The sequence below is a fragment of the Candida tropicalis genome, assembly GCF_000006335.3.
Source record: "Candida tropicalis MYA-3404 genomic scaffold supercont3.3, whole genome shotgun sequence".
NCBI lineage: Eukaryota > Fungi > Ascomycota > Pichiomycetes > Serinales > Debaryomycetaceae > Candida > Candida tropicalis.
Window position 1 is genome coordinate 1,028,722 of NW_003020055.1, and position 21,047 is coordinate 1,049,768.

Here is a 21,047-nt window from a genome sequence, read left to right on the forward strand (position 1 = left end):
TTTAATTTAAGATTCCAAAAATAAAAAAAGACCAAGGCCAAGAGACTGGATTATTCTGGTTAGAATATTTTAGAGCAATCGCTATGACCTTTACAATTTGTTTTTTAGTTTTAGTTTTTTTTTATTTTATTATATTTTATGTTACCTCTCTCCTCCTCCCTCCTCCTCCCCCCAATTTTGAGTAAACTGGGAAACAATAACCATTCTATTTCATCTATTATAAACTATATCTTGGATTTTCATTCGCTTAATAATTTTTCTTCTTCTTCATTGTCGTCTTTTCTACCTCCCGTTCAGTATCACATTGTTCCCGTTAATTTCAAGTTCATTGATTTCGTTTCTTTTTTTTTTAATATATACTCTTAGTATTAACAAGTTTTGACGAATTTCAAAAATATATTTACGACATTGTTTTTCGAAATAAATGTTATTATCGATGATTGCTATTGTTCATATTGAATATTTTGATTATTGCTGGCATTTGGTATGTGTGTTTTGTGGTTTGTCGAACAATCGTTAAAGCATGATAGTTTAACGAAAATGAGATCTAGTAGAAATACAAGAATAATTGATACAAATTATTTGCACTTTGAATAACTAATTACTAAACCCTCTAATTATTTTTCCGATTTTTTGAAACTTAACGTAGAGAAGGATTTGAAATACAGGGTGAATAGAATGAAGAAATACAAGTTAGATAAAAAGAAGAGGTGAAAAAAAAAAAAATTCATAAATAAAATAAATATTTTGTGTATATTTTTGTGTTTTTGTTTTTTTGTATTGTTCTTTCATTTTCTCTGGCTTAGGTAATTAAGAAGCACTAAACCAATTTATGCATACCTAGCAACGCAGCATGTATTGTACAATATTTATTTGTTGGATTATTTTAATTCTTACATGTACATTATGCGATTAGAAGAGATTTGCAATTTTCGTGTCAGCAATGCATTGGTTGTTGATGTTTATTGGGGGAAATCCAATTGTGTAATATTTCGGTTAGAAAAAAAATTCCATAGAAATAACCACAATTTCACCAATTTAACTAAGCAATATAGACACTTACACACACACACACTTGTTCTTCTTCTTATTGTTCATATTCGAGTATCATGTATAAACTCACCATTTTCTTTTTGTTAATGTCAGTCGTATGATCTAGTAGTGTACGCCAGATCAAAAAACTTATGCAATCCCTTTCGTGTATCAACCAATAATCAGCACAAATATTAATATCAAAAACTAATGAATGAATTGTAGAAAAGAAAACAAAAAATTCCTTGTGGATATAGTTGAAGTTGTTTCATATATAGTTACATGTATTATATATTACCTTTCAATAAATGGAGTAAAAGTACTATATAAATAAAAGCCTTGCAAGTACGGGTTTTCTGGTGTTTCTAAATTGTGATCCCCAACGCGTTTTCGTATGATCCTCGTTATACTTAACTTCACATACTATCAGGCATTTTTCTTCTACAGTCTTCTCGACAGGAGAAGTCATATGTAAGTTCCACTTAATAATTGTGCAAAGCAAATTAAACAATGGGAATTTTGACCCTTTTTCAATTTGTGCTTAGGTGTTCTTTTCATTGTTGAAATTCTTAAAATTTCAATTCTATTAAAATTAAATATTCAAATAAAAAAAAGAGAAAACAAATACAAATTCACCAGTATTGCTCTTTAATAATATTAACTAAATATGTGAAATTGCCTAAACAATGTTTTCTTCTCCTATTGTTCTTCATCAAGTTCTTAAGTGTTTGATATTTGTGCTATAGTTTGAAAGCTGATTTAGCGATTACATGTAACTCAAATTTGCAATTTATTCACTGTGCGGAAAATAGTCAGGACACAGAAGGTTTGGAGTGCCTAAAATGTAATTGTATGTTTAATTACTTAAATCAAGTAAAATAGAAAATGGTACAATGATAATTAAAATACAAATGTTAAAAATATCCTCCTTCTGTATTTGAAATTATTCTATGTTTTGTGTGAACTGGCCGAATAAAAAAAAACTTCAACAAGAAACTGCAAGAAGTGTAGTTGATTATTCCATTGACAGTTTATTTATGAACGAAGAAGATTGACAAGGCACGGCCAACTCAAAAATGAATATAACCCAACATCTCTTGTAATTCTAAGAAGACTGAAAAAAAAATTGACATAATTAACCGAATATTTGAAAATCCTAGCCATATTTACATCGGTTTCGTTTAAGTATCAAATACAATAAATAACAATCAACTGCAAAGTAAACAGAAAGTTATTCTACTCGTTTAGTTTGATATTTCCTATGTGTTCTTTATTAAACTTTCCGCTTAATTTACTAATTGACTTAAATTCCTGGAATGAATGGAAAGAAGCAAAACATGAAGTAGAAGAAGTAGAACACCAACCACAACTCAAAGTCTTATTTATGTTTGTTCTTCAAATTAACCTAAGTTTAATTACGGTTATGAAGCTTTCAATGAATTCTGTGTAATGCGTTTCTTTTACAATAATGAAAAAAAAAAAAATGCAATAAATCAACTATAGTGTTCTACCAACCTCTAGTATATAGAGTTCCTTGGATGTGAGTTCTGTTCATTGTGATATCTCACATATCCCTATTCATCTCTCTTAAACTTGCCTACCTTCTCCCCTCCCCTCTCAAGTGAAAGAAAAAGAAAAGTTCATTAATGTATACGCAGAAACTAAAATCTTACGATGTTAGTAGAATATTCCTACAGAAGAAGAAAGGTGTTCAATTACATTGGCGAAAGATATTTTAGTTCTTGTAGTAAAGAGCAAGTATAAATGAAAAATTCAGGGAACTGACAGTGTAAATCTTTCTTTTTCTTTTACAATTGCCTTAACGAATTGATAATCCTTGACCTATGTTTCAGTTTCAATTGCCTACGTATTGTATAGGTAATACATTGTGTCTATATGATTTACATTTCAAGAAGAATCTGGAATGTTAATTCAATCAATATTAACCGCCTATTGTCATTTGATAAATTCAAAAGGAATATAGGAAAAAAAAATCCCTCATTAGTAATACACAAGGGCTATTGTTTCCTTTTCTTTATTGGTAAGCAGACTTACCTACATATATACACAACTAGGTGATAATCACCATCACAACAACAATCAACAATTAACTAGTTCATAATTGAATTGGGTTTCTTTTTCCTTGTTGTTGGGTATTCTTGGTTTGTCCCACTTTTTTTTTCATCCATGCATCTCTGGAACAAGAAGTGGTATTTGGTACATTGCATCACTTGTTGTTTTTTACAGGTTTACATGATACTTCTACATTTCATGTTTATGCTTTAACCTTAACTTCAGTCCTGAATGGTAAAAAAAAAAAAAAAAACAAGGCAGAATTTGACAGTATTCTATAGTACATGCGGCACTAATTAATACGTCAATATTTGAAAAGAGAAGTGGGTATGGCTCTTGTGGAGTATAGATTTCATAGTAGTCCCTGTTACAGGTGAATATGTTTTCCCTCAAATTTAAGGGGGATCGACGATTTATTAAGAAAATACCCATGTGAAGGATTGAAAGAATGAATATTATTATAATACAATCATCGAGTTTCGAAACAAAATGAAACTAGGAAGGCAGAATTATATAGATGGATATTATATTAGTTCTAAGCGAAAACAGTAAATAGAATTATTTAATAAAAAAAAAGAAACAAAAATCCCACAGTATACAAACCTATTTCCTTCAGCCCAAATAATAATAATAATAATAATAATTCAGTGATGTTTCCTTTGGCACAAGTTGTTGTTGTTGGTAGTGGTACTAGTAGTAGTACATATAATGCAGAATCACCAAAAATAATTAAAATAAAGACAATGAAAAAGACCTTTTTCCGATATTACCTTTATTTCAATTGGTGTTGGTATCCTATCTTCCCTTCTGTACATCAATTTATGAAAGACATGGTACATTTGAAAATTCTTCATGTACCACTACATTCTTGGTGGCATAACACATAAATGCGCTATAAAATAAGCGCGTTCTATGCTTCTGCAGGTGTGATTATATGTAATTGGAAGTAAGCATCCATACATTATATATCATGCATTTATGTATACATATTTTTTATTGGCAATTTGATTGAATTTCTTCTTCCTCTTCTTCTTCTTGACAATATGATAATCAATTGATAATATCTATATATTTTACAAAATAAATTACAAGGAAATATATTACTTGAATACATAAACCAAGAGAAATTTGACCATAGCCTTCTTTTGTACACAAATTTCATCATCTGAATTGCCTCAATTATATTTCGGAACGCTAGAATATGTCAGCGGAAATCATTATCCACCCTCGCACTACCAATTGTTGGTACTGGATGAACAAATTTTGTTCTCCCATGAATTATATCATGTATTGTTTTTCCTTTTTAGTTGATGAATATTAGTTACCATTGTCTTTACTATGTGTGTTTTGTTTTTGGTCTAATGTTGTAATTACAAACAGTAAGGGAGAATTTTTAGAATTTCAAATGTGTGTGTGTGTGAATCTTCATCTTCATATTTAGATGAGTACACTGCATTTCTATTATTCCTTGTCTTCTTGTCGGAAATAACACCGGTCTTGTGTCATGTCGGTTTTACGTCATCATCAGATGTATATGTTAAATCTACACTTTTATTATTCTTCATCTGTCTGTCTCTCTCTCTCTCTCTCTCTCTCTCTCTTGCCCTCTTTGTCCTTCCATTGGAGTGTTGGTCCAATCGGCTCTCTTCAAAAGTAGTACGAAATATTTAACAAAATCAAAGTTCAGCAAAACAACATAAAGTGAATTGAAAGTAAAAGAAAATAATAGAAAAAGGATAACCATAGTTGCATAGAGACTTGGCTTTCAACACATCCCACACACATACACACAAAATTACGTTTAATTTGATTTGTTGATTTCCACTTTTTGCTTTTTTTTATTATTATTTTTTAGATTATACACTAATGTAATATATCATCAACATCCTGGTGGGTAAAGTGAACAAAATAAAAAGTTTCACTTTTTGATTTCATGTATCCTCTAAATTTCATTTAATTGTTCTTCCAATACCTTTACGTTTTTTTCCATGCATTTACGTGAAATATCCACAAATCACTCTCTACATAGAAATATCATATCTATGTTGAATCAACAGCCTTGTTAATCAGCATGGATAATAATTTCCACAACCACTAAACCACTATTCTCCAAAGATGTCCTGTTTGTTAAAATATGCAATGAGTAATGAACAGTAATTTCTTGTTTCTATTCCTTTCTTTCATACATTATTTCAATGATTTTTCCACTTTTTTTTTTTTTGCAATTTATGCATTGTTACTATTCATTATTTTTGACACCTTTTCTAATTCTTTGTTTCTTTGATTCCTCCTTATGTGCCTTGGCTCTTAACCTGCATTCCTTCTCTTATGTGTTATTTGAAATTCAACTAACCATTGCGTTTTTCGGGTTTTTTTTATTTTTATTTTTATCTTTCCCAACAATAATAGTACTTACTAACCTATCTTTATAGAAAAGAAATTATAATTATCAATATGTATAAATCATACGTTTGAGAAACCAAGAATTTGTGTATGAGTATGTGTTATATGAAAAGATACTACCATTATTGTTCTTTTAACAAGATCAGCTGTTTTTTTATATACTCTTTTGAGTTTAGCCCCCTTTCATGTTGAAATTATTAAACATTTTAGAAGAATTACTTCAAATGTATTTTATTACTTTTTACAATTCCGATATTATATGAATTTCCTGAAGAATAAAAGGCAAAAATTTATTTTATTTCCAACTTTTTCACTTTACCATTTTTCTATTCTTTACTAAAATTATCGGAGTTATCTTTTAATGCAAAAAAAAAAATAAATGGAAAACCCCGTGTCGTTTTCACGTGATTGGTTTACGACATTAGTTAATACGACATTTTACTGTTTGTTCAATTTTTCTTTGAGATGAGAGATAATTTTTTTTTTTTTTTTTTCAAATGTGATGAGATGAATAATTTGAGAAAAACCCTATTTATACCACATTAATCAAAGATGTCTGACGACGAAGAAATTTATAATATTGCAGGATCTCTTGTGTCTAAAGATGATGAAAGTGATGATTATTCTTCATCTTCAGGAGAAGAAGATAACAATGTTCAAGATGAAATAATCTCAGATGATGATGATGATGAAGATAAAGAAGAGGATAATACCCCACCAAAGAAGAAAATGAAAAAATCTAAACCTAATCCACAATCTTTCCCATCATTGGAATTATCAGATAATGAAAATGGTAACTCCGATAAAGAAGATGATGATGATGATTCAAAAATTTCAAGTTATTTTAGAACAAATAACCCAACTGCTAAAAAAGCCAAAGCAGGTTCATTTGCATCCTTTGGATTAACTAAATTTATCTTAACAAATATTGCTAAAAAAGGTTATAAACAACCAACTCCAATTCAGAGAAAAACTATTCCTTTAATTATGGAAGGTAGAGATGTTGTGGGTATGGCACGTACTGGTTCCGGTAAAACTGCAGCATTTGTATTACCATTAATTGAACAATTAAAACTGCGTCAAACTAATGGTGTAAGAGCAATTATTATTTCACCTTCAAGAGAATTGGCATTACAAACTTATAAACAAGTTAAGGAATTTAGTAATGGTACTAATTTAAAATCAATTGTATTGATTGGTGGTGATTCATTAGAAGAAGATTTCTCAAAAATGATGACTAAACCAGATGTAATTGTTTGTACACCTGGTAGATTTTTGCATTTAAAAGTTGAAATGGAATATGATTTAAAAACTGTTCGATATATTGTATTTGATGAAGCTGATAGATTATTTGAAATGGGTTTTGCTGAACAATTGAATGAATTGATTGCTTCATTACCTACAAATAGACAATCTTTATTGTTTTCTGCTACTTTACCTAGATCTTTGGTTGATTTTGCTAAAGCTGGTTTGAGTAGTCCCGTTTTGGTTAGATTGGATGCTGAATCCAAGATTTCTGATCAATTACAAATGGCTTATTTCACAACAAAGAAAAATGAAAGAGAAGCTAATTTATTGTATATATTACAAGAAATTATCAAAATGCCATTAGGCTCTCCTGAAGAAATTAAAAAATTGAGAGACTTGGATAAAAGACAAGTTGATTCTGATGAAGAAGACGATGAAGGAGATGATAAATCAAGAGGAAAGAAAAGAAAGTTTAAGTTTAAAAAGGAGAGATTACCACCAGCAAATCAATTACCTTCACCATTTTCTACAATTATATTTGTACCTACTAAACATCATGTTGAATATGTTACAAGATTATTAAGAGATGCTGGATACCTTGTGTCTTATATTTATGGTACATTAGATCAGCATGCAAGAAAGAACCAATTATATCAATTCAGAGTTGGTTTAACAAATATTTTAGTGGTTACTGATGTTGCTGCAAGAGGTATTGATATTCCAGTGTTGGCAAATGTTATTAATTTCACTTTACCTGCATCTTCTAAAATTTTCATTCATAGAGTTGGTAGAACTGCTAGAGCTGGTAATAAAGGTTGGGCTTATTCTATTGTTAATGAAAAGGAATTACCTTATTTATTGGATTTGGAATTATTCTTGGGTAAAAAAATCTTACTCACTTCTATGCATGAGGCTAAAGTTGAAATGTTAAAGAAATCCCAAGGTGAATCTTCATTTATTCCACCAGTTGTTAATTATACTGAAAGATTAGTATTAGGGTCTATTCCAAGATTAGATCTTGAAACATTTCAAGAACTTTATGAAAATTTGTTAAGAAATGATTATGAAATTAAAGTATTAAAAGATGTTGCAATCAAGGGGGAAAGACTTTATCATAGAACAAGAGCTTCAGCATCTCAAGAATCTTTGAAAAGAAGTAAAGAAATTTTAGAAAATTCATGGGATGATCAACATTTATTATTTGGTGAAAATTTAGAAAAACAAAAATTGGATTTTTTAAATAAATTACAGAATAGAATAAGTAAACAAACAGTATTTGAATTTAAAGGAAATGATGAAAGTTTAGTTGAATTTATGAACAAAAGAAGACGTCAACTTGCTCCAATTCAAAGAAAAGCAAAAGAAAGAAGAGAATTATTACAAAAGGAAAGATTAGCTGGTTTAACTCATGGTATTGAAGATGAAGTATTACATACTCAAGGTGAAAGTGGCTATAATGTTGATGAAGAAGAATTACAAGAAACTTTTGAAGATGCTGATAATGGTAAAAAATCTTTTAGAGATCCAAATTTCTTTCTTAGTCATTATGCCCCAGCTTCAGTTATTCAAGATCAACAATTGGCAATTTCTTCATCATTTGCAAATGAAGCCCAAAATGCTACTTTTGATTTAGAAAATGATGATAAAATTCAAAAGAATAAACAAATTATGAAATGGGATAAAAAGAAAGGGAAATATATTAATTCAAAATCTACAGACAAAAAATATATTATTTCAGAAAGTGGTACCAGAATTCCTGCTTCTTTTAGATCTGGTAAATTTGATGAATGGAAGAAACAAAGAAATATTAAATCTACTAAAACTGCTATTGTTGAAGATGATAGAAATGGTTCAAATAAAAACTTTAAACATAAACAACAGAAAAGTCCTAAATTACCTGATAAATACAGAGATGATTATCATAAACAAAAGAAGAAGGTTGAAAAGGCTATCGAGTCAGGTGTTTCTGTTAAAGGGTATCATGGTAAAGGTAATGTTCATCAAGAAATCAAATCAACTGAACAAATTAGAAAAGAAAGATTACTTAAAGAGAAAAGAAGAGCTAAAAATGCTAGACCAAGTAAGAAAAGATAAGCTGTTGTTGTTACGTTTAATACATATTTACACTATACATATTATTCTTTTTTATTTTTCTCTCTCTCTCTCTCTCTCTTCTTATAATTATTATTATAATCATCATCAATATCTGCGACCACCTCCTCTACTATAAGGATGGTAACCACCTCTTCCTCTTCTGTATCCACCTCTACCTCTACCTCTATAAGATGGTCCCAGTGGTGGAGCTCTCTTTGGACCAGTTGGAATATTTGGTCTTTCTGGTGGTTTTTCTTGATCATCATCAGCAGCTTGTTGTTGGGGGTTTAACGGAACTGGCATATTTCCAGCACCACCATCTGGTGAAGTACTTCCCCCAGCAGCTGCACCACCTTGAGCAGCTTGTGCTGCTTGTTGATACATATACCATTGATAATATCTCATATAATCTTGATTCATAGTAGCTGGATTCATCATTGGGTATCCAGCTGTTGGTGGGACAGCACCGGCAGCTGCTCCAGGAACACCAGCACCAGGAGCACCATATGGATACATTGGTACACCTTGTCCCGCAGCGGCTGCAGCAGCTTGTGCTTGTGCTTGATGAGCGGCCGCTTGTTGGGCGGCAACTTGTTGGTTATGCTGGCCTCTTGGAGCTGCACGTTTAACTTCCATTGCTTTACCTTTTAAAGTCAAGTATTTATTAACACAAACTCTATCAACTGCAGCTGGAGAATCATAAGTAATAAAACCAAACCCTCTTGATCTACCGGTATCTTTATCAATCATCAACTGACAATCAATAATTTTACCAAATTGAGAGAAAAATTCATCAAATTCTTGTTCTGTAACCATTGGATCAATACCACCAATGAAAATCTTACCAACTTTCTCTTGATCTTCTTTTGAGATTGCTCTTTTAGGATCGATCAATTTACCGTCCAATATATGTCTATCTTTAAGAAGAGCATCAACCGATGCTGGGTCCTTGAATGTCAAAAACCCAAATCCACGTGATCTACCAGTGGCATTATCTTTCATAATTGTATAATCAACAATTTCACCATACTTTGAGAAATGTTCAACAAGTTTTTCTTCGGTTGTTTGCCAATCAAGTCCTCCCAAGAAAGTTTTTGCAGATGATGCAGCTGGTGCCGACGATGCTGGAGGTGGAGGTGGAGCAGCGGCAACAACAGCAGCAGCAGGCGGTGGAGGCGGAGGAAAAGAACCTCCTTGTTGAGCAGAAGCCATCATTTGTTGATATTGTGAAGGATCAAATGGCATTTGAGGTGGTGGGACACCATATTGTTGATTATTTGCATCAGCAGCTTGAGGTGGTGGGGGTGGAGGAGGAGCTGTAGAATCTTCTTGTTGGACAGATTGTTGTTCAATAGATTCTTCTTGTTTGGTCTCTACTTTCTCTTTAGGTTCTTCTTGTTGAACTTCTACTTTTGGTTCCTCTTCTTTTTGTTCTTCTTGTTCTTTTACGGTTTCTTCTTCTTTCTTTTCAACTACTTCGTCATCTCCATATAAATCTTCAAAAAGTTGTTCATCGTCCGACATCTTGATATATACGCTACTATTCCGCAAAAAAAAAAAAATAAAAAAAATTAGATTAAAACTAAACTAAAAAAAAAGAATTATAAAAAAAAATATAATAAATTGACCTTTATTCAGTATAAAAAACAATATAAATTGTATATATATTGCCTAATTGATTGATGGTTGAAAATGAATTGGTTGTTGTTGTTGTAATTCTAATGAAAAAAAAAAATTGAACAAGTAAAAAATTCCAAGTCTTCCCTTTTTTTTCTTTCGGTTGTTGCCATTCATACTTCGCATTTCCCATACAATTTTCTTAGTTGGCCATCGTCGTTTCATTGTTGAGTATTAGTGCACGACCTGTGGGTCACGTGTAGCCTGTTGAGTTTTCAACTAAACTTATCCTAAGAAACTCCATTTATAAGTAGAAAATAGTGGAGAAGTGATTGTAACAGTTAGTTATGGTAGATCCTTAAAGTATAGTATTTCAGGGAATATACTAGTTAGTGTAAATGTTTTTTTTTTCATGATTTGCAAGAATTCTAAAAGAAAAAGTTGACAACTGGTAGAGGTTAATTTAAACAATTAATAACTACTGATGCATGTGTCATATAAGGTTCAAATGACAAAATAGGTTAATGAAATCATAATTAATCTGGTCTCATCATCTTGAAAATAAATTCTATACCACCAGATGTTGATTTTACCTACTTTTGATTTGAATTATTTCGTCAAGTCTAACCCAACTCAACGAGTGCATACAACTGTAATCTTTAGGTCAAACATCCAACAGGTCCTATAGTATAGTTGGTTAGTACACAAGGTTTTGATCCTTGCAACTTCGGTTCGAATCCGGATAGGACCTTTTATTTTTGGTTTTTTAAGTTTCTCATTGTGTAAAATAGCTAGAAGTGTGAACATGCCAAGAAATTTTAAACTCCAACAAATTGGTTCCGTGGTCTAGTTGGTTATGGCATATGCTTAACACGCATAACGTCCCCAGTTCGATCCTGGGCGGAATCATTTGTTTTTTTACACACCACCTATGAGATCAAGCTGCTGACTTACTCTGATGTGAGTGTTTTTTTTTTTGATACCTAGTTATGATTGATTAGAGCTATACAAGATGTGGTAATGATTCTGAGCTTCGAAAATTCATCTTATTTTGACTAGGAGATTTTTAGACCATATAAGAGTAACCCTACGTAAAATGAAATTGGTAGATGCAAAATGATAAATAGAGCTTATTATGACGTGTGTCAATCGAGAGGAAACAACATAATTGCTCACTGTCCTAAATTGTCCTGAGATAAAAGAACAACATTCATTCTATTCAGATAATTTTTGGATATTTGGCTATCAAAAATCGCTTCGAATACATAAAAGTACACTAAATACTTTAACCAGCTGCCTTTATGAGCACCAAACCCTGTAGAATAATTCTATCATTCGTTGGAAAGAACAACCCATATTGTTTATGAACGACTCATGAGAAAACATTAAGGAAACAATACTCATGAAACACAAAATCACTTAATTTCTTGCAAATGATTTTCTTAAGGCACTTCGAACAAACATCCAAGTGGTTCCGTGGTCTAGTTGGTTATGGCATATGCTTAACACGCATAACGTCCCCAGTTCGATCCTGGGCGGAATCAGTTGTTTTAATTTTTTGTCAATTTCATCCTAAACTCTGCATCAAAGTTTGTGATGAGTTGACTAGGTTTTTTATTTAAGTGTACAATAACGAAGACAAATTTGCAGTTTTCGGTTTTTTACAGGTTGCGCGAAATCTGAAAAAAATTGGGAAGAGAGAGAAAAAAAAAAAATTATTAGAAAAATTGAATTGCAATTTTTTTATTTTTAAGATGGAGTTGGTGCTGCTAAGCAAAGATCATACATGAAAGACTACATTATACACTTTGCTCAGACATTTCCTGAGTTTAGAATAGCAGAACTTCAGGAGTTGGCTTCTTTTTATGGATTCTCAGTCGATCTTTCTGGACATAGAGAAGAGTGTCCGTTCTTATTGGTGTCATTGGAAAACGATGAGCAAGCATCTCAACTAGTGTCACGATCTGTTATGTCATACGGTATTTATGAATTATGGGGTTACGGTAAAACTTATGAAGAATTGCATGTGGATGTTAAAGAAAAATCATCGGATAAATTTGATAAATACAAAGAATGTTCATTCAAGTTTGATTTCAAATCTTTCCAAGGTAAACAAAGTAATAGAGAAAAAGTCAAAACAATAGAGTCCTTTTCATACTTGGCGTTTGATGGGAAAATTGATTTGAAAACCCCAGATGAAACTTTTGTTGTCATGGAAGAATATATTAAAGGAGGACCAAAAGTGCCAGTAAATATTTGGTTTGCAAGAGAACTTCAACTAAGCCAAAGAGCCGAGGGTTTAATTGAAAGATATGATTTGAAAAAGAGAAATTATATTGGAACCACATCGTTTGAAGCAGAATTATCTTTGGTTACATGTAATTTGGCACAAGTGGCACCTGGTAAAATTGTGTATGATCCATTCACCGGAACTGGTTCCTTTTTGGTTGCAGCTGCGAATTTTGGAGGGTTAACTATTGGATCAGATATCGATGTTAGAATGCTTAATGGGAAAGGACCAGATGCAAATATAAAATCTAATTTCAAACAGTATGGAACAGTTGAAAGCTACCTTGATGTATTGACAATGGACTTCACTCATAATGCCCTTAGGTCTGATCTCCAAATTGACACTATTGTTTGTGACCCACCGTACGGAGTTCGTGAAGGTTTGAGAGTTTTGGGTGCAAAGAATGAAGAAAAAGCCACAGGCAGGGAAAATGACATATTCAACGGGGAGATTGCATATTTGAGACGTGAATTTATCCCTCCTAAGAAGCCTTATCAGTTGGCCAGTTTATTGGAAGATTTGTTAGAGTTTGCCAGTCAAAGATTACCGATCGGAGGAAGATTAGCTTTCTGGATGCCCACAGCCAATGATAATTTTGAAGAACACATAATTCCTCAACATGAAAGATTAGAGTTGTTGCATTGTCTAGAACAGCTGTTCCACCAATGGTCAAGAAGGTTGTTGGTATACGTTAAAAGGGATGAATCGTATCAAGGGGTTACTAGTAATGGTTTAAAGGAAAAGAATATTAAAGATTTTAGAGTTAGATACTTCCAAAAGTTTAGTACTAATGGCAAATAGGCTTTAAAGGCAACTTGATTGCTATGTGAATATACAAACCTTAGAAGCTAAAGGGGATATTACCCAACAAATGCATATATTCATAGGGGGAGAAAGTCAATAGAGTAAGTGTGAGAGAAGAAAATAAAAAAAAAGGAGAATAAACGATAAGAGTGGTTTAAACTATAATGGAGATATTTTAGGCGTCAATGCATTGATATGTATTCAGGTGATTAGTAATTTATTAAAAGTAGAAATGAAAGGACTATTATTCGTTTAGAAGTTGATCTCGTTGAGGAGGAGTAACACAAAGTTATGACACTGGCAGATTAATTCTCACGTTCCTTGATTTTCTTAATTTAGTTATATCCTTGAAAGATTGTTGGATCTCTATGCGAATTTTTTTTTTGTCTTTTATTTTCCAGTTGCTTGTTGCATGCTATTCTTTTTTTTTTTTTTCGCTCACCTGGTTTTACACCCAATGTTGCAGGGAGGATATGCACTTAGACATTCATGTTGTATTAGGTTAGTACATTTAGGTCAATTGTCAACATCTGATAAAGTGATATTCCCTTAGGATAGGCCAACAACCGGAATCAACAACCGATCTGACCTTCCTCTTAAGTTGTGTATAAATAGACAAGTGTATTTCCCATTTAGAAGTACTTTTTTTTTACTCTTCTTATTTATCTATTATCTACATACAAAAAACCAAATACTTGATCTACAATGACTCCACCTACTATGATCCAAACTGCTCCAGTTGAAACTTTCAACATTAGAGCCAAGAAGGCACAAACTGTCAAATTGACTTCTGAAGCCGTTGATGGTAAACACAGCTTTGCTGACTGGGAAAAGTTCAACTTTGCTCCAATTAGAGAATCTCAAGTTGCCAGAGCTATGGGTAAGAGATACTTTGCTGATTTGGACAAATATGCTGAATCCGATATTGTTGTTGTTGGTGGTGGTTCTGCCGGTTTCTCTGCTGCTTATGTTATGGCTAAAAACAGACCAGACTTGAAAATTGCCATTATCGAAGCCTCAGTTTCCCCAGGTGGTGGTTGTTGGTTGGGTGGTCAATTGTTCTCCGCCATGGTTGTCAGAAAACCAGGTGATCTCTTCTTGGATGACTTAGGCTTGGAATACGAAGACGAAGGTAACTATGTTGTTGTCAAACACGCTGCTTTGTTCATGTCCACTTTAATGTCCAAGACCTTGGCCTTCCCTAACGTCAAATTGTTCAATGCTACTGCTGTTGAAGATTTAATTACCAGAAAGGATGAAGTTACTGGTCAAATTTCTATTGCTGGTGTTGTTACCAACTGGGCTCACTTGGACCACGACAACCAATCTTGTATGGATCCAAATACCATCAATGCTAATGTTATTGTCAGTGCTACTGGTCACGATGGTCCATTTGGTGCTAGTAACTCCAAGCGTGCCAAACAAATCTTCCCAGAAGAAGAAGTTCAATTCAATGGTATGAGAGGTCTTGACATGAACAAGGCTGAAAACGCTGTTGTTAAAGGATCCAGAGAAGTCTACCCAGGTTTAGTTTTTGCTGGTATGGAATTGGCTGAAATTGATGGTTCCAACAGAATGGGTCCAACTTTCGGTGCTATGATGTTGTCTGGTGTCAAGGCTGCTGAAACTGCTTTGAACATTTTTGACGAATGTAAAGAAAGAAATGAAAAAACCTACGGTGGTTTGCAAAACTAGATTTCTTGGACCAGGGGTTTAAGTAATTAGTTTACAAATTCTTAAGAATTACACTCTTTTTCTATTTGATTTTAAATATTTTTTTTATAGTTATTCCCAATGAATGTGATACGTGATTATTAGATTGTTCAATGTTTGTAATATTAGTAGAGAAAGAAGCTTTGTCAAGTGAAGTTAGTTTATTATACTTTAGATATATTAAAGTGGATACCATAAAGTAATGAAACTAACTGTAATACACCCCAATGCAATGTTACTTCCAAGCGAATGACTCTACTTCCTTGAAATCTGGCACATATTTACTTTGCCTTTACGAATCAAGGAGTTATTACTGCTTGAAATGTGTAGTCTGTCACGGATTTTTAAGGTGACAATTTCCAAAAGAAATGATCTGTAGACCCGTCCCCATTTTTCAATACCGAAAGATATTGAGATATAGATACTGGTCAATTAACTTATAGTCATAGCTATGTCCGTTTCTCGCCAAACTCGTACAAGAGGTGAAGGATTTTTTTGTTTTTGTTTTTGCAATTACCACCCGTGCTACAAAACCTATCCCCAAGCTAAGAATTTACATCTACTCGGATAAGTTCCAAGACAATATTTCATTCATTTGAAATACCCGGGATCTGTCACATTCACCTTTCAGTATGATAGTTATCCAAGTTTGACAGAATATTGCGTTTTGGGCATATTTATAATTCAATATCAGATGTATATAGAAAGACAATTGATATAGTTGAGACACCATTAAGTCTCAGGTAGGCTCAAATTGTATCTTTATAACTTGACTACAGCGGGGGCTTATACAATCATTAATCTAATACTCACTCCAAGCGGCTTTAGTTTGCAATCAGTGTTAATACCACAGGGGTGGCGAATATTCCAGTGGTATCTGAGACACGTTTATTCATCTCAAAGTTTACGGATGGATATTTTTTAATTTGATTATTTCCATGCATTAATGTACTCCATGTTTCGGGTATTTTTAGTTGCCGGGTATTTTTAATGTTCCAATTCGGATGTGAACAGCCGAAAGTTCACTTCCGTTTAAAAAAAAAATTCTTTGCTTTGACTAAACCATAATGAATTGAGCCACTTGGCAATGATTATTATTAGTTTTTGGCTCTTGTAATTAAAATATCCAGGATCCGAAATAATAATGACTATAAATACTACCAAGAGAGTATGAAATATATAAAGAGGGCAACAAATATCCTGAGAAAGGATATCGAGTTTTATGATTTGAATCAAGAATTTCATTCATAACTACAATAAATATCTAACAATAATTATGGGAGAAATAACCCCAACTGACAAAAGCGAAGACCAGTCAATGGTTAATGCATATCATGGATTTGATACTCATGCATCAGAAGATATACAAGATTTAGCCAAAACTTTTACTCATCATTCAATTGGCGATGGTACTGATGGTTTACAAAGATATCTTACAAATATGACAGAAGTACCAGGTATAAATCCTTACACCGAAGATATTTACACTAGTGACCAATTGAATCCAGACTCAGATAATTTTAATGCAAAGTTTTGGATCAAGAACTTGAGAAAATTGTATGATTCAGATCCAGATTATTACAAGCCATCAAGATTGGGAGTTGCCTATAGAGATTTAAGAGCTTATGGTGTGGCCAATGATTCTGATTACCAGCCCACTGTGGCAAACGCGGTCTGGAAGTTTATCAAAGAGGGATTGCATTATTTAGAAAAAGGTGATGGCTCAAGGTATTTTGATATTTTAAAATCAATGGATGGAATAATGAAACCAGGTGAACTTACAGTTGTTTTAGGTAGACCAGGGGCTGGTTGTTCCACATTGTTGAAAACATTGGCTTCACAAACATATGGATTTCATATTGGAAAAGAATCAAAAATCAGTTATGATGGTTTAACTCCTCCCGAAATCGAAAAAACTTATAGGGGTAATGTTGTATACTCTGCAGAAACAGATGTTCATTTTCCACATTTGACTGTCGGACAAGTCTTGGAATTTGCTGCTAGAATGAGAACGCCACAGAACAGAGGTGAAGGTGTAGATAGAGAAACATATGCCAAACACCTTGCTAGTGTTTATATGGCTACTTATGGGTTATCTCATACAAGAAATACCAATGTGGGTAACGATTTTGTCAGAGGAGTTTCTGGTGGTGAAAGAAAAAGGGTCTCCATTGCTGAAGTTTCGTTGAGTGGTGCAAATGTTCAATGTTGGGATAATGCCACTAGAGGTTTGGATGCTGCAACCGCATTGGAATTCATCAGAGCATTGAAGACTTCTGCTGCTATTTTGGAAAGTACCCCATTGATTGCTATTTATCAATGTTCACAAGATGCTTATGACTTGTTTGATAATGTTGTCGTTTTGTATGAAGGTTTCCAAATTTTTTTTGGTAAAGCCAATAAAGCCAAGGAGTATTTTGTAAACATGGGATACAAGTGTCCTCAAAGACAAACCACTGCTGACTTTTTAACTTCATTGACTAATCCAGCTGAAAGAGAGCCATTACCAGGTTATGAGAATAAAGTCCCAAGGACTCCTCAAGAATTTGAAGCATATTGGAAGAAATCCCCAGAGTATACTGCATTGGTTAATGAAATTGATTCATATTTCATTGAGTGTGAGAAATTAAACACCAGACAACTCTACCAAGATTCACATGTTGCAAGACAATCCAACAATATTCGTCCATCTTCACCATATACTGTATCATTTTTCATGCAAGTAAAGTATGTTATACAAAGAAATTTCCTCCGTATGAAAGCTGATCCATCGATTCCGTTGACTACTATTTTCTCACAACTAGTTATGGGACTTATTCTTGCCTCGGTATTTTACAATCTTCCTGCAACTTCAGGTTCTTTTTACTACCGATCCGGTGCGCTTTACTTTGGTTTGTTATTTAATGCTATTTCGTCCCTACTTGAAATTATTGCCCTTTTTGAAGCAAGACCCATTGTTGAGAAACATAAAAAATATGCCCTTTATCGTCCATCAGCAGATGCATTAGCAAGTATTATAAGTGAGTTACCAGTTAAGTTTTTTCAATCCTTGTGTTTCAACATTCCTTTCTATTTTATGGTTAACCTTAGAAGAGATGCTGGTAGATTCTTCTTTTATTGGTTAATTGGTATATTAGGTACATTCATTATGTCACACTTATTCAGATCTATTGGTGCAGTATTTACTACTTTAGCAGGTGCTATGACTCCGGCGGGGGTGATTTTATTAGCAATGATATTATTTGCTGGATTTGTCATTCCATTTCCAAGCATGTTGGGTTGGTCTAAATGGATAAAATGGATAAATCCTGTCACTTATTTGTTTGAATCACTTATGGTAAACGAGTATCATAATAGAGAGTTTGAATGCAGTGATTTCGTACCTATGGGACCAGGATATGAGAATCTTAGTCTTGAAAATAAGGTTTGTTCAAGTTTGGGTGGCATCCCTGGTAGTGCTTTTGTTCAAGGTGATGATTATTTAAGACTTGGATTTGCCTTTTCTAACTCCCATAAGTGGAGAAATTTTGGTATATCTGTTGCGTTTGCTGTGTTTCTTTTGTTTCTTTATGTTGCATTGACTGAACTCAATAAAGGTGCTATGCAAAAAGGTGAAATTGTGTTGTTTCTTAGAGGATCTTTGAAGAAATACAAGAGAAACTCCAGTAGCGCAGATATTGAATCCGGTAAAGAAATAGTGAAATTTAATTTCCAAGACGAAGCAGAATCTTCTAATAGTGATCGTATTGATGAAAAGGGTTCTACGGGCAGTGAAGAATTACTACCAGACAACAGAGAAATTTTCTTTTGGAAGAATTTGACATATCAAGTCAAGATTAAGAAAGAAGATAGAGTCATTTTAGACCATGTTGATGGTTGGGTTAAACCAGGTCAAATTACTGCATTGATGGGTGCATCTGGTGCTGGTAAGACCACTTTGTTGAATTGTTTATCTGAGAGAGTAACTACTGGTGTTATTACTGATGGTGTGAGAATGGTTAATGGTCATGCGTTAGATTCTTCGTTCCAAAGATCAATTGGTTATGTGCAACAACAAGATGTTCATTTACAGACATCTACAGTTAGAGAAGCGTTGCAATTCTCCGCATATTTGAGACAATCAAACAAAATATCTAAGAAGGAGAAGGATGAATATGTTGACTACGTCATTGACTTGTTGGAGATGACTAACTATGCGGATGCATTGGTTGGTGTTGCCGGTGAAGGTTTGAATGTTGAACAAAGAAAGAGATTAACCATCGGTGTTGAATTAGTTGCCAAGCCTAAGTTGTTACTATTCTTGGATGAACCAACTTCTGGTTTAGACTCCCAAACTGCCTGGTCTATTTGTAAGTTGATGAGAAAGTTAGCTGATCATGGTCAAGCTATCTTGTGTACAATTCATCAACCTTCCGCACTTATTATGGCTGAATTCGATAGATTGTTGTTTTTGCAAAAGGGTGGTAGAACTGCTTATTTTGGTGACTTGGGTAAAAACTGTCAAACCATGATTGACTACTTTGAAAAACACGGAGCAGATCCATGTCCCAAAGAAGCCAATCCAGCAGAATGGATGTTGGAAGTTGTTGGTGCCGCTCCAGGCTCCCATGCTAAACAGGACTATTTTGAAGTTTGGAGAAACTCTGACGAATATAGAGCTGTTCAAAATGAAATCACCCATATGGAAACTGAATTAGTTAAATTACCAAGAGATGAAGATCCCGAAGCACTTTTGAAATACGCTGCACCCATTTGGAAACAATATTTGCTTGTTAGTTGGAGGGCGATTGTACAAGATTGGAGATCACCTGGATATATATACTCCAAATTTTTCTTGATTATCGTGTCATCTATATTGATTGGATTTTCATTTTTTAAAGCCAAAAATACAGTTCAAGGGTTGACGAATCAAATGCTTGCTATATTTATGTTCACAGTTCAATTCACAACTATTATTGACCAAATGTTGCCATTTTTTGTTCGACAACGTGAGGTGTATGAGGTTAGAGAAGCACCTTCCAGAACATATAGTTGGGTTGCCTTCATTACAGGTCAAATAACTTCAGAGCTTCCTTATCAAATAATTGTTGGAACGATTGCTTTCTTCTGCTGGTACTATCCTGTTGGATTATATACCAATGCTGAACCTACACATAGTGTGACTGAACGTGGTGCCTTGATGTGGTTGTTTATTACTTCATTTTTTGTTTACACATCAACATTTGGTCAATTATGTATGTCATTCAATGAAGATATTGAAAATGCTGGAACTGTTGCTGCTACATTATTCACCTTGTGTTTGATATTTTGTGGTGTTATGGTTGTTCCAGAGAATATGCCACGATTTTGGATTTTCATGTACAGATGTAATCCATTTACTTATATGATTCAAGGTGTTCTTTCAACGGGATTAGCTCGCAATAAAGTTGTTTGTGCTGCAAGAGAACTTGTTCTGCTTCAACCACCAAAAGGTCAAACTTGTTCTTCATTCTTGGATCCTTATATCAGTGTGGCTGGAGGTTATTATTTACCTAATAATGATGGAACTTGTTCATTCTGTTCAGTAGATAATACTGATATGTTTTTACATCGTATCCATGCCTTATACAGTGAGAGATGGAGAAATTTTGGATTATTTATTACATTCATTGTGATTAATGTTGTCTTGACTGTATTCTTTTATTGGTTAGCTAGGGTACCAAAAGGGTCAAGATCAAAGACTAAAAAGTGATTTCTATTCCAATCTGTTGGATTTTGCATTTGTTGTTTGTTA

At 33.3% G+C, this 21,047-nt stretch overlaps 5 protein-coding genes and 3 non-coding genes across 8 annotated transcripts; 7 read left to right on the top strand and 1 right to left on the bottom strand. All coding sequences in view use genetic code 12, as the record gives it.

The window, feature by feature from the left end:
* Positions 1-6,060: 6,060 nt before the first annotated feature.
* On the top strand, positions 6,061-8,850 carry CTRG_02522 (putative ATP-dependent RNA helicase; the record flags this gene model as incomplete). Its single annotated transcript, XM_002548179.1, has 1 exon — positions 6,061-8,850. One exon carries the CDS (start codon positions 6,061-6,063, stop codon positions 8,848-8,850), a length of 2,790 nt encoding a protein of 929 aa, XP_002548225.1.
* Positions 8,851-8,955: 105 nt separating this feature from the next.
* CTRG_02523 (uncharacterized protein) lies at positions 8,956-10,374 on the bottom strand (the record flags this gene model as incomplete). Its single annotated transcript, XM_002548180.1, has 1 exon — positions 8,956-10,374. The coding sequence occupies one exon, from the start codon at positions 10,372-10,374 to the stop codon at positions 8,956-8,958; it is 1,419 nt and encodes a 472-aa protein (XP_002548226.1).
* A 771-nt stretch (positions 10,375-11,145) lies between these two features.
* Positions 11,146-11,218, top strand: CTRG_06422. Its single transcript has one exon. It is a non-coding gene; the product is annotated as a tRNA-Gln (tRNA).
* An 84-nt stretch (positions 11,219-11,302) lies between these two features.
* CTRG_06423 lies at positions 11,303-11,376 on the top strand. Its single transcript has one exon. It is a non-coding gene; the product is annotated as a tRNA-Val (tRNA).
* Positions 11,377-11,937: 561 nt separating this feature from the next.
* CTRG_06424 lies at positions 11,938-12,011 on the top strand. The gene has a single exon. It is a non-coding gene; the product is annotated as a tRNA-Val (tRNA).
* A 242-nt stretch (positions 12,012-12,253) lies between these two features.
* CTRG_02524 (tRNA (guanine-N2-)-methyltransferase) lies at positions 12,254-13,558 on the top strand (the record flags this gene model as incomplete). Its single annotated transcript, XM_002548181.1, has 1 exon — positions 12,254-13,558. One exon carries the CDS (start codon positions 12,254-12,256, stop codon positions 13,556-13,558), a length of 1,305 nt encoding a protein of 434 aa, XP_002548227.1.
* Positions 13,559-14,266: 708 nt separating this feature from the next.
* Positions 14,267-15,256, top strand: THI4 (thiamine thiazole synthase; the record flags this gene model as incomplete). The annotated part of the gene is made up of 1 exon (XM_002548182.1): positions 14,267-15,256. The coding sequence occupies one exon, from the start codon at positions 14,267-14,269 to the stop codon at positions 15,254-15,256; it is 990 nt and encodes a 329-aa protein (XP_002548228.1).
* Positions 15,257-16,550: 1,294 nt separating this feature from the next.
* On the top strand, positions 16,551-21,005 carry CTRG_02526 (pleiotropic drug resistance family ABC transporter; the record flags this gene model as incomplete). The annotated part of the gene is made up of 1 exon (XM_002548183.1): positions 16,551-21,005. The coding sequence occupies one exon, from the start codon at positions 16,551-16,553 to the stop codon at positions 21,003-21,005; it is 4,455 nt and encodes a 1,484-aa protein (XP_002548229.1).
* Positions 21,006-21,047: the final 42 nt, after the last annotated feature.